The sequence below is a fragment of the Sarcophilus harrisii genome, chromosome 2, assembly GCF_902635505.1.
Source record: "Sarcophilus harrisii chromosome 2, mSarHar1.11, whole genome shotgun sequence".
In the NCBI taxonomy this organism is placed as follows: domain Eukaryota; kingdom Metazoa; phylum Chordata; class Mammalia; order Dasyuromorphia; family Dasyuridae; genus Sarcophilus; species Sarcophilus harrisii.
This window is the reverse complement of record NC_045427.1, coordinates 227,184,089-227,197,377: the sequence shown is the minus strand read 5'-3', so window position 1 is coordinate 227,197,377 and position 13,289 is coordinate 227,184,089. Positions and strand designations below refer to the sequence as shown.

Here is a 13,289-nt window from a genome sequence, read left to right as displayed (position 1 = left end):
ACTTTCAATGCATTTATTCTTTTCGACTACAAAGAAAATCCACTTGAATGGAGAAAGAATGGTGGTGCTTTTGATAGGAAATAGTTGAGGGATTTCATACATGATGGATACTTCCTAAGAAATGAAACCATAGACATTTTTACATGATAAATAAAAGATTAGCTTCTGGGTCATCAGTGGTTTGAGGCCAGAACTCTGAGAACCACTGGCTAAGGTTAAACAGCTCAAGTTCCAGGTCAGTGAAAGCCCTCAGGTGAAACTCTGAACTTGGAGTTTTTTCCATGGTTAATGTCAACACCTGCATTCCAAAGAAGCTTTCTAGAAAGGACCAAAAATATGTTGACATCCCATAAACATTTGTTACTAATTTGCCTACTCTATTTTTTTTTTTGGTAGATTAGAGGTAGTATGGGGATGAGGTGGGGGGAGGCAGTCATGGAATTGGGAAAAGAAGAGAAAAAAAATCTCAAATCCCAAATTCAGTTTCTTTACATAGGGATGAAGAAAATAGAGAAGATAATAATTCTGTGAACAATGAGAGATACATTAACTTCAGGAAAAAAAACCAAAAATGTTTTTATAATGAGTGCAACCATAAGTAATCGACAATTATCAGGAATGGAAGAGGAAGCTATAGATTCAAATAACTATGGTGTTAAAACTAGAAGACACCTTTGAGCTTATCTAGTGCAGCCCCTTTATCTTATAAATGGATGAAGTTAATCCTAAAAAAGTGATCATTTGAATAGCAAACTAGAGTTTGATTCCAGGTCTTCTGATTTCAATTTTTGCACTTATGATTCTGAATAGAGTTCTGATAGGAAATATCCTTTGATTTTTAATTTTGTTCTATAATTTCTGCTAAACTTATGCTGTGTATCTTCCATGCTCTAAAACAGATAAAACAGATTTTTTTGTAAGCTATAAAAAGATCATCTTCTCTCCTTCTTTCTCTTAAATTCCCTTTCCTTCCTTCATTTCTGCCTCTCCTTCTCCTTCCTCTCCTTCTTCCTCTCTTTCCTTTTATCCCCTTTTCCCTTTCTCTTTTTTCTTTCCCCTGTGAATTTCTGAATATATTCCTGCTTCTGTGCTCTTCCATAACCTTGAAATGGACAACAGATCATGTTTTCCTTTAATCAGTTTCATTCAATTTCCATTACTTCTTCTATTTTACAATGGCTTTCTTTGCAAAAAAAATTATGTGAATATGATATGTGGTATGGTAATAATGATGCTTGAAAAAAGAGCTTGTTTAAAATGTGTTATCTTTCAACAATCAGTTTTTTCTCCTAATTTGGGTTTGAGTCAATTATGATTTGACTTTTTTCTCTTAAATATAGAGAAATCAGAAGCAATCAGGCAGGATAGGAGTGTCAAAGGCTCATGTGCTTGTGCGTGCGTGCGTTTTATGTGTATAAAACAAATCTAGATATCATGTATTTTTATACCTAATCATTTTCCTATATCTCTTTCTCTCAAACTGTATTTCTTGAGCTCTAGAGCCAAGTGAAAAGCAGTGTAGTACAGTAGAAAGATTTCTGTATTTGGAGTTAGGAAAGTCATGGATTAAAATTTCAGCTCAGCCAGACATTTCATAGTTGACCACTTCATCTCTCTGAAGTTCAGTTTCCTCAGCTTTGAAGTAAGGATAATAATAATAACTTATGTAATATCTACCTCACAGATTTGTTGACAATGAAAGACTTTAAAAACCTGACATCACTTTATCAATATGATATATTAATTTTCTCTGCTTCTCATTTATTACACTTTATAAATGCCATGACCACCTTAGAAAGGAAAATATTAGCACAGCCATGGGCAGACAGGCAGCAGACTTAGGAGTTTAGCAAACATGAATTATGCTTCAGGTGAGCGGGTGGAGATCAATAAACTCATCTCACAATAGGGAGTGGGATATTTACTTGGCTGTACATGCATTGTAAGCTAGGTGAGTGATTGCGAGAAAGTTGTTTTGTTTTAGAGGAGGAGGACATACAGAAGCTTTGTTTTTCCTCTTTCTGCTCATCACTATGGTTACATAGAGCCCAGATTGGGCTGGTTAGTTGGTTCATTAATCAAACAAGGTGTGTAACTTTTAAAAATCCATGAGCCTGAAGTAACTTTAGGAGACCAGGACTCTGAAATTTCTAAGAAAATAAAATTAATAGTGAAAATAAGAAATAGTAAATAACAGTGTGAATTATTATAGTAAATAGTAAAAACAAAAATTTTGACAGTAATAATATAACTTACATTTATATAGGATTTGAAGATTTGCAAAGCATTTTTTGTAACAAGACCTAACTAAACAAGTCCTATCTTTTACAGGAAGTTTTCCCTGATCCCTCTTAATTCTAAAGCTCCGTCTCTGTTAATTATTTCCTATTTTTCCTGCACATAGCCTATGTTGTCTATATTTCTTTGCATGTTGTTTTCCTAATTTTATTCTAAGCTCTTTGAGGATAGGGATTTTCTTTTGCCTTTTGGATTTAGCAAAATACCTGACACATAGTAGACAGACACTGAAGAAATGTTTGATTGATTGATTCTAACAAACCTCTAATGTCGAAAGAATGAATATAATGATTGCCATTTCAAATTAAGAGTTTGCGATTTTAGAATTAAAATGATCTATCAAAGTTAACAATTTTGAATCATAAAAGGGACTCAAACTTAGCTCTTGTGACTCAAAAGATAGCTCTTGTGAGAATACTTTTACTGTCAATACTTTGTCTTCTTGCCTCTGAACTGCTTATAATTATAGACTATTAAACAGGAGGATATTCCACAAACATCTTTCTAGGAAGGAACAGATTGATCTTCAAAGATCTTTCTTGTCTGTATGTTGCAGATCATGTATTTAGAGCTAGAAGAAGTCTTGGAGGTCATGTGGTCTGTCCCTTTATTTTGCAGATGAAGAACTAAGACCTCAGGAAGTGACATAATTTTCCGAGATAGAAAGTGGAAGAGTCAGAATTCTAACTGAAGTTCTTTAACTCCAAATCCAACTCTTTTCCTCACACCATACTGTCTCTCAGTGATTTCTGATCACTACTGGTTAGCATAACTGGTTAAAGAACCATGCTAATGATGTTAGGACTTTGGGATCAGTTTTAATGTAGGCCTATTAACTGCTCTAACTACAGATGGAAACTTGGAGTCTCAAAAATGTGAGGACTAATCCATCAATCAGGTGCATTTGTTGACCACTTATCCAGTACCATTCTAAGGTTCTGTAGGTGAAATAAGAGAATGACTTTCTTTAATTAATTTGTTTTATTTATTTATTTACTCATTTATTTAGTAGGGCAATTGGGGTTAAGTGACTTGCCCAGAGTCACACAGGTAGAAAGTATTAAGTGTCTGAGGCTGAATTTGAATTCAGGGCCTCCTGGCTCAAGCACCAGTGCCATCTAGCTGCCTCAAGATATACTTTCTTAGAAAAAATGAAGACTAAAATGTGGTGTTTTATTGCCAATAAAATGTAGGGAAATGGGGTTCTTCAGAGAAAAGTAGAAATCATTAAAGAATGATGCAATTGAGAAAGGCTGTTTATAGAAAATGATATGAGTCAGAGAATGAAAAATGACTAGGCATTCTATGAGTAGATGGAAGAGGAAAGATATTTCAAGTGGAAGGAACAGTATAAACAAAGGCATTAGAACAAAAGTAATTGTGGTAAGTTGGAATCCATGATAATAACTAAAAATAATGATGATAACAACAGCTAGCATTTATATAGCATTTTAAGGTTTGAAGAGCATTTTTACAAATATTATCTCAATTTATTCTAACTACAACCCTGTAAGATAGGTGGTATTATTATCCCCCATTTTACAAATGACAAAATTAAGGTTGTGTTTGAGGGAGCATTTGAATTCAGATCTTTCTAATGCCAGGCTTAATATTATATCTGCTGCCTCCCCTTCTGAAACAGAGGGCACGTTGGGAGGAGCCAAAAAGAAAAATGGGCAGTTTCCTGTAAGAAGACTAGTTTTGGAGTCAAAATGCCCAAATTTTAATCCTACCTCTGACATTTGCTACCTGTGGGAACTTGTGCAAGTCTTACACTATATAGGTCTCAGTTTTATTATCTATAAAAAGAGAAGAATGGATGAGATGATCCCTAAGGACTTTACCAGCTCTAAATACAGTTATGCTAGGAACATAACATACATGTGCATGCTGGTTATAGTCAGCCTCATCATTGCAAAAAAAAAAAAAAAAAGTAACCAAGTGCTTTGGCGAGGCAATTGGGGTTAAGTGACTTGCTTAAGGTCACACACCTAGGAAGTATTAAATATCTGAGGTAGTATTTGAACTCAGGTTCTCCTGACTCCAGGGCTGGTACTTTACCCACCACTCCATGTAGCTGTCCATCACTTAATTACTTTTGAAATGGTTCAATTTCTCCTTGTTTCTGTGATTTTTTTTCTTTTGTTACTTCTGGGGCGTAGGAAGATGCTTTTTTTCCAGCTAATTGTTTATGGAAATATGGAGATAATATCTTTAAAAATATAACTTTCATCCATTTGCTAAGTCTGAGAACTCATCTGGGAGGAAACTCCATTTCCAAGGGACTTTCTTAGGGATATGTTTAGACTCTTAGCTCTTCTGCCTTTGAGACTAAAATTCACTTTGCTAAATAATTCATTCAAATGTTTTGGGGAGTAAAAAGGAAGACAGATTTTGGTTCTAGTATTTAAAATGGCACTGATGTTTTAATACTATATAAAAACATTGTATCTTGTCTGAACTATAAAGCAGGCAAAAACCATGACAACATAAGAAGATCCTGGATTATTCCTAAATTTTATCCATAGTGAATCTTCAACACTCATTGAAATTAGAAGGAAAATATGTTTTGTGCTCTTGATTAAGCCAGTACTTCCCAGGCGGCGTGGGGATCCCCTAAAGAATTCTTTTTAGCTTACTTATAGGTCTTTGAAATTTGGAAAGGCTCCTAGATGGTGGGACGGAAGGAGATATCAAAGAAATTTTAAGGAATATAGGTCTCAACATTAATATATACCACAATGGAATTGAGGGGGGTGCAATGAGAGAGTAAAATTATGTTTGGAAGGGAAGGAGAAAATTATTGTGAAAAGGAAGTTTACAAAGATCAGTCTAGTGCTACAAAAAAAAACAACAACAAAAAAAAACCTCCCCTCAAAAAAACCCAACTTCTGTCAGAATGTAAATGGGATCATTCTGTCTCATTTTCTTATTTCTTTGAGTTCTTGTTTGCCTTGGTGAGGAAATAGAGAATGCATAGAGAAGTTGTCTGAGGGGCCTCAACAGTGGGTCCTGCTCATTCCTGATTTCAGTTGTGAAGTAAATCAGCCATTGTTGGATGTAGGTCAGGTTGGCCAATGCTTGGATAAGCTCCCAGCCAATGAAAAGGAAGCATAAATAAAGGATTTGAAATAATAATAGGGGCCTTAAAGAGAAAACTAGTTTTCCCAAGAAGAATATGTTACCTGCCTGGAGATGAGGAACTTTTAGGGGGCAAGAACGAGCAGAAAAAGATAGATATGACTTTAATTATTATTCACATTTTATTATATAAATTGACATATACAGGGCCATCTTTCCTGTTCTCATTGAGATTTTGACTCTCAACTGCTTCTTCCAATGTTTAGATAAGGAAAGTTAGCACCTTTGTTTTGAGAAATTTCTTGGGACCAATGTTCCCCTTTTTTTCCTCTGATGATATTGAGTATATTGTATTTCTTGGCCAAGAGGCCCATGACATGGTGAATTACAAACAGTAAAATAATAATGTCCCTGTTAATAGGCTGACACAGTGCAATAGGCATTAGTTTGAGTATTTCTTTAGCATTTATGTTGCTGCCTTATGTCAGTGACTGTTGCTATTGAAAGTAAACACCTCAACCGGTTAAATCAACAATGTCTTATTTATTCAAAGCTCATAAAACACCAGTAGCTGTAAGTCACTTTATGAAGTGCCAGGCCCTGGGGGGAGGAGAAACAGGGTGAAAGTTTTGAAGCCAGTAACTCTGAGTATCTTTCCCTTTAGAGATGGAGAATTAGTTTTTCCCTGGGCAGAAAGAGATGACTCTAAACTGGATAGGTAGACCACTAATACTGTGTGCTAGACAGCTTTTAATCAAAGATGCTTATCCAATTGGTGAACACTGGTTTGGCCAGGAAGTTTAATTTGGATAGACTAAGGTTAAGAAATAATTGAGAAAGCCTGAATTTGCCAACATCTGTCAGCACATCATGGGAAGTAAACTTGGCAGTAAGAACAGTGCCATGAAGTGACTCTAGTGGTGTGTGTAGTTCTAATTAGTAGTAATAGGTGCTGTCTGGTTGCATCAGAGACAGAATTGGGCCCTAGTGATTGTGATATTGGATGATGCTTTGCTTTGCCCAGCTCCTCATCCCCTATGGCTCTAATTGGATACAGGTTTCATTTGTTCTTCAGCCTTGGGAGATTGCTGCGCTCCCTAGGAAGGGAAAGAAAATGACATAGACTGAAGTTTAGTTCAGATTTATAGCACTAGAGTAGAAACCAGAGACATGATTTCATTTTTTTGTGTTTGCCTTAATTATCTATACAGTTTTTAATAAGCTACTTCCCTTCTCTGAGCCTCAATACCCATCATATTGCTACCTCTATCACTCTTACCCTCTTACTGATTTTCAGTTTTTCCTTGTCTACTGGTTATGTCCCTACTGCCTACAAATAAATTCATGTCATTTCCTAACTAGGTGACACATCATTGAGTTTGGAATGAGAAAAGCCTGAGTTCAAATCTAGCCTGACCCATTTACTAGCTTTGTGAACCTGGGGAAGCCACATAATCTCTATTAGCCCCAGTCTCCTTAATTATGAAATGTGGATAAGAATAGCACCTATCTTCCAGGGTTGTTGTGAGGATCAAAATAACATAATATTTATAAAGTAAAGTAAATATTTGCACAGTGTTTGTTATACAGTAGGCACTTAATAAATGCTTGTTTCCTCCACCCTTAGACCCCATTAAAAAAATACTCACTTTTATCCTTGCTATCACCATATTTTTTCTCCTTTTTAATGGATAAACTCCTCAAGAAGGCCATTTATAATTGCTGCTTCCATTCCTTTCCTTCCACTCTCATTTTGTCTCTCTTCAGTGTGGCTTCTGATCTCAACATTCTACTGAAACTGCTCTCTCCAACGTTGCCAATGATCTCTTAATTGCCAAATCTTAGGAACTTTTTTTTTTCAGTGCCTGTCCTTCTTGACCTTTTTTGTGATCACGGTCTCCTTAACATTCTCAGTTTCCTTTGTTGTATCTTCATGTAGGCCATTTGCATTAACTTCAAGGGTCCCCCAAAACTCTATACGAGGCTTTGTCTTCACTCTCTATATTGTTTCTCTTGATGATCTCATCAGCTTCCCTGAGTTATATCTGTCAGCTCTATGCAGAGAATTCTCAGATTTTTCCAACTCTAACCTCTCTCCTAACTTCAAGCCTCATGTCTCCAACTGCCTACTGAACATCTCAAACTAAACATTACTCTCTTTTCCCAATTTTTTCCCTCTTCCTAAGTTCCCCATGACTGTTGGGGGTGGGAACCATTTTCCCAGTCTCCAAGGCTTACTGTCTAGATGTCATCCTCCTCTTCTTGCTCTGTCATCCCTCATTTCCATCAATTCACAAATTGCTCATTATTATCTTTGAAACATCTCATGTACACATTCCTCTCTCTCTTTTTTTTTTTACATGGCCCTCACCCTGGTTACCTTATCACCTCATGCCTGGACTGTTGTAATAATATCCTGATTGTTCAAACTGTCTTAAATCTTTCTCTACTGTAGTCCATCTTTCATTCAGTTGTCAAATCGTTCTCCCTAAAGTGAAGGTCTAACCATGCTATTCTCCTACCCTCAATCAGTCAATTTCAGTGACTCCTTTTACTTCAAATATAAAATCCTCTATTTGGCTTTTACTCCCACCATAATTTGACTCTTTTTTTTACCTTTCCACTCTTTCTTACTCCTTATTCCTCTTATTCTGTCTACCCAATAATCCAGTGATAGCGGCCTCTTTGCTGTTCCTTAAACAAGATATTTCATCTCCCAACATAGTCCCACATGCTTGGAATTCTCTTTTCTCATCCCCACCTCCTAGTTTCCCTGGCTTCTTTCAAATTTTCCTGCAAAAAAATCTTTCTTAGTCCTTTATTTTAATGCCTTCTATCTGAGATTATCTCCATTTTGCCTTGTGTATGTATCTTATTTGTACATAGCTATTGGCATTTATTAGACTGTGAGCTCATGGAAAACAAGGAATTTTTTTTTGGCTTTTCTTTGTATCCCAAACACTTTCATAGTACTTGGCATGTACTAGGCACTTAATAAATGTTGCTGGCATAATGGAGATAAAACCTATCCTATCTACCTTATTGGGTGATTGAAAGACTTAATTGTAGAAATGACCAGTAAAACATTTTGGAAAATGTCAAAGTGCCATTCTAGGACCATTGACTGTTTTTACAGCTTTTGTGAAATTTCCTGAAGGATTGTGTCAGTTAATGGAGTAGATTGAAAATCTGGTGATATCTGAGTGAATTCTTACTTTTTATTTTAAAAGAGCCTTTTCTTTGGGCAAGTGTTATAATAAGAATTAGGATGGATATATAAAGTAAATTGTGAGAAATAATGGCAATGGTGGAGAAAAAGAGAGAAAGAGAGAGAGAGAGAAAGAGAGAGAGAGAGAGAGAGAGAGAGAGAGAGAGAGAGAGAGAGAGTGTATGTAAGACACAGAAGAATTGTGTCTCTATTCCTGGAAGGAACAGCACCTATATGTACAAGAAGCAATCTCAAATAGTGGGACAGTATTAGATTTAGTCAGAAAAAATAGTACTAATTCCAACCTTAGCCATTTGTATGACATTGGATAAGTCACTTCACTTTAGCTTCTCAGCTACCTATCTGTAAAATAAAGGTGTTTGACTAGACAGCCTTGAGTCTCTCCAGGTATAAGTATATGAGCTCATGTCAGTATAGTCATATACTTGTCCAAGTTATATGCCAAAAATAACATTTAATATTTTTAAACCACTAGACTCTCAAAGGAGATTTAGATGGGGGGGGGCAGAGAATGTTATCCAAAAATAGAGGTATGCTGTTTGGGAATATGCATGTTCATTTATATTTGCAGGCCTTAAAAGAGCAGTTTCTCACCCAGTACTAATAGACCAAGTAGATCTTGTCCAGGATTTAGTTCCTGGCTTTCTGTGTGTCTTTGGACAAGTTATTTCATACCAATGACTCAGTTTTTCCACCTGTAAAATGAGTATAATGGTACTTGGAACCTCCCTACCACAAAAGGGCATTGATCTTTGATGTAATTGGATAAAAGTCTCTCTGTCATTGAGAGTGCCATCCTTTCATTAGGATACATTGTAACTTCATGCAAATCTTTAAAACTAGACCTTAATTTTCAGTGAATGCTGTTGATGTTTTCACTGCTAATAAATCTCAGTTTGTGGTCAATTCAATTATGAACTCATCAGAAAACTTGAATATTTAAAGGGAGGATTAATCATCCAGCCCATGTGGAAGAAATTAGCAGCTTCTGTGAAGAGACATTTTAATATATACTGTTAATTGGCAGCTACTTTGACCAGCTGTTGCAGTGCAGTCTCTGGGAACAATAAGAGAACAGAATTTGGGAAGCGAAAAGCCGACAAACGAATAGCCCATGATTGATTTATTGCTGAAAAATGCTAAGTTGCATTTTTAAGACAAAGCTTTTGGCCCATCAAGGCCCTGCACAAGAAACTTTCGTAGTTCTGCCAACTGTTCAGTTTCTAGAAAAGAGTTTATTTAAAATTGGCCCCAACAGTTATTAAGCAGAAAAGCAGCCTCGTGCTACAAAAAGGGGCTTGACTTGGCATTTAGAGAGCTGGATTCTAATCCTGCACCTGTCACTAGTAATGTAATCTTTGGCAAATTATCTCACCTTTCTAGAACTCAGTTTCCTCCTCTGTCAAATAAGGACTATTGGATTACATGATGTTTAAAGTTCCTTCCAGCTTTAGGATTTTTAACATTCTGTGTTGTCATATCCCTTGTAGCTATATCATTCTTGTTTGAAGGTCACTTTTGACTCTTTTTTTTCTACATCTCACTTTCCTTCCAGCTCTAACCTTCTGTATTCCATGTGAGCTTTGGCAGTGACAGAGGAGAGGATAGGTAGATTGGCATATAAAGTCAAGCTCCAAACCTCAATAAAGCTTCTGTGCTGGCTGAAAAGTGGGGCCATCTTGATTTAAACCTTCAAGATACTGACTTAAAAGAAGCTGGCATTCAGCCCAGATGTTTGGGCCTTTGGGAGGAAATTAGAAGAGTTTAGTTTTACTCACTAGGGAGAAGGAAAAAAAATAAAACAACTCCAATTTTTCTCTTGCCCACATTCCAGAAGGAATCCTAGGGAAATAATTGACTTCTGTAACTTCAATTTCTTTACATATAAAAATGAAGGTATTGTGTTAGAATTGGTGATCTTTAAGATTTTTTTCCAACACTAAATCTTGTTTTCTTTTTTAACAGCATTCTTTTCTGTTACTCTTGCTTTCTCTAATAAAGATGACTTAAATTGTAAAATTAGAATATTGTTCTAGGGGAATGTAAGCTCTTGGAACATAGAGTTTTTATTTTTGTCTCTGTATCCTCAGTACTCAGCACAGATAAATGCTTAATACGTGCTTGTTGAAATGAATTCTTACCATGGTTACAGAACAGTCTTTCATTATTGATCGTGTAATTTCTTTGATTTTTATCCTTAGCCCAAAGATCTGCTCATGAGCTGCCCATGGTAGAAAGGCAAGACATTGATAGCTGCCTGGTTTATGGAGGACAACAGATGATCCTCACTGGCCAGAATTTTACAGCAGAATCTAAAGTTGTATTTACTGAAAAGACAACAGGTAAGCAGAATTTCAAATGATCATTTTAGTTATTGGAGAAGACTTTTTTTTTTAAAGAACATTGTTCTGGTGAAATAGGAAGAAAATCATAATCAGCAGAAAAAAGAAGCTGGGGGTATTAGAGAAAGCCCCTTAATTCCATTTTATAACCATGAGTAAGTCACTTTCCTTCCCTGGGCCTTGATTTTATTCTCCTTAAACTAAGGAAGATAGAGTAGATGGTTTTAAGGTAATTTTCAGCATAGATATTTTATGATGGTATGAGATCTGAAGTCATGCCAAAACTATGAATTTCTTTTTAGTGGGAGTCTATAGATGTTAAAAAGCTGTTTCTTCACTAAGCGACCTGATTTTGGTGTATGGTTTCAGATATTGTTGGAAATGTGGTTGTGATTGTGTCTCTCCCTTCCCCTAAATAAAAAATATAATTTCCTTGGGTTAAAAGATACAACTTTTTAAACTGTGGTATATTTCCAAGTAAATATTTTTCCATTTTTATTTTGATCTTAGAAATATTCTGATGATGCAAACACAAGTTAATTTTAAAGTTGTATTGTTGTTTTTTTCCCCATGAGACCCTTTTTCAATGTCACCCAGGCAACAGGTGAAGTGACCAGTCATGGGCCCAATCTGAATATTTATTCAGCTTGAAAGTTTTCATGAGAAACTCCATTTTTTGATCTGGGCTAGCTTTTCCCTTCCTTAGGCAGCCTAGTGGTTCACCACCGTGGCTCAAGGACTGAACACACCTCTGATCCTAGTACAGAATTCCTGAGCTCAGTTAGCTTGCAGAGCAGCAGTTGGGACTACAGACATACTCCACCATGCTCAGCTTGTTTTAGAGTTTATATGGTGCTTTTTATATACATGGTCTCATTTAATCCTTGCAAAACCTTATGAGGGAGGTAAAGCGTATTTTACCATGTCTATTTTACATGAGAGGAAATTAAGAGAGGTATAGTGACTTCTCACTTTTAGACAGCTTGTAAATGGTGAGTCAGAACTTGAATCAGCACTCTCTATCCAGACTGTCTTATTATTATAAGTAGCGTAAAGTGTTATAGAGAAGGGACAGATTAATGACTCCATTAGATTGTACCCTATCTAAGAGTTTTCATACCATTTGATTTTTGTCATGTTGTTTTACAAGCCTGCTACAGATGATGCATCTAATATCCTGGAGGTCTTCCTCTGGTTCTAATTCCATGTTGTTGTTTAGTTGATTCAGTTGTGTACAACTCTTTGTGATGCCATTTGGGGGTTTCTTGGCAAAGATGCTGGAGTAGTTTGCCATTTCCTTCTCCAATTCATTTTACAGATGAAAAAACTGAAGCAAACAGAATTAAGTGACTTGTCCAGAGTCACACAGCTAGTCAGTGTCTGAGGCCAGATTTAAACTCAGTATTTTCCTGACTCCAGGCCCAGTGCTCTATCCACTGTTCCACCTAGTTCTAATGTTTTAACTCTTTTATAAATAGCAGAGCAAAACTTGATGAGAAGCTTTAAGGCTACCTTTTATTGTGTATATTCAAATCCTCCCCCCTTTTTTTAAAAAATTAAATTCCCCTGTTAATTAACAGAGGAAGTTACAGCAGATCTTTTAGGTTTTTCATCTCTAAAAGTGTGATTGTGGAGATGTGACACAGTAGATAGAGCACTGGACTTGGAATCAAGAAGGCCTGAATTTAAATTTGACTCCTTACACCTACTAATTTTGTGATGCTCAGCTATCACTTAACCTCTGCTTACCTTAGTTTCAGCTATAAAATGGAATATTATCACTCACTTCATGGGGTTGTTTTAAGGAACAAATGAGACAATATTTATAAAGTGCTGTGCAAACTTTAAAGCATATACATTCTAGATCTATTTCTGTTATTGTTGTTATATAGTGCACTGAAGGAAATGGCTTATGAAAGACTACTTATTTCTTTCTTAAATTTTCATAAGGATGTCCTTGATATGCTCATAGACCATTGTCATAAATATTTTAGAAGTGAGAAAGCTCCAGATATATAAACCAATAGTTGTTGATATTTTCTCTTCACAAATTAGTTCTTCCTTCTCCTCTTCTTTCTCATACAAAATAAAATATGTGTTTAATGAAGGGTATGAACAAGGTTCTATGGTTCTTCATAATAGCAAGAAGTCCATTTCCAGCTTAGAAGATATTTGGAAATCAGAGAAAGTTTTATTAAGAGCACTCCCTGCCAAAATTATTTATTGGTATCTATTTGATATGTTTTTGCATGTAGGCATTATCTCTCCTTAAGGAACGTAAGTTTCTCAATTACTTGTATGCCTCTTGGCTTATGGACATTCTCAAAATCTCTCTGAAA

The 13,289-nt window shown here is 35.9% G+C and overlaps 1 protein-coding gene across 7 annotated transcripts in view; it reads left to right on the top strand.

Annotated features, from left to right (window-relative positions):
• The window catches only part of NFATC2 (nuclear factor of activated T cells 2), a 180,519-nt gene that overhangs the window by 86,186 nt on the left and 81,044 nt on the right, over positions 1–13,289 (top strand). For all 7 annotated transcript variants that reach the window (XM_031951640.1, XM_031951639.1, XM_031951638.1 and 4 more), the window contains exon 6: positions 10,810–10,950. In XM_031951640.1, the coding sequence (XP_031807500.1) occupies positions 10,810–10,950 (141 nt within the window). The remainder of the gene's footprint in view (positions 1–10,809; positions 10,951–13,289) is intronic.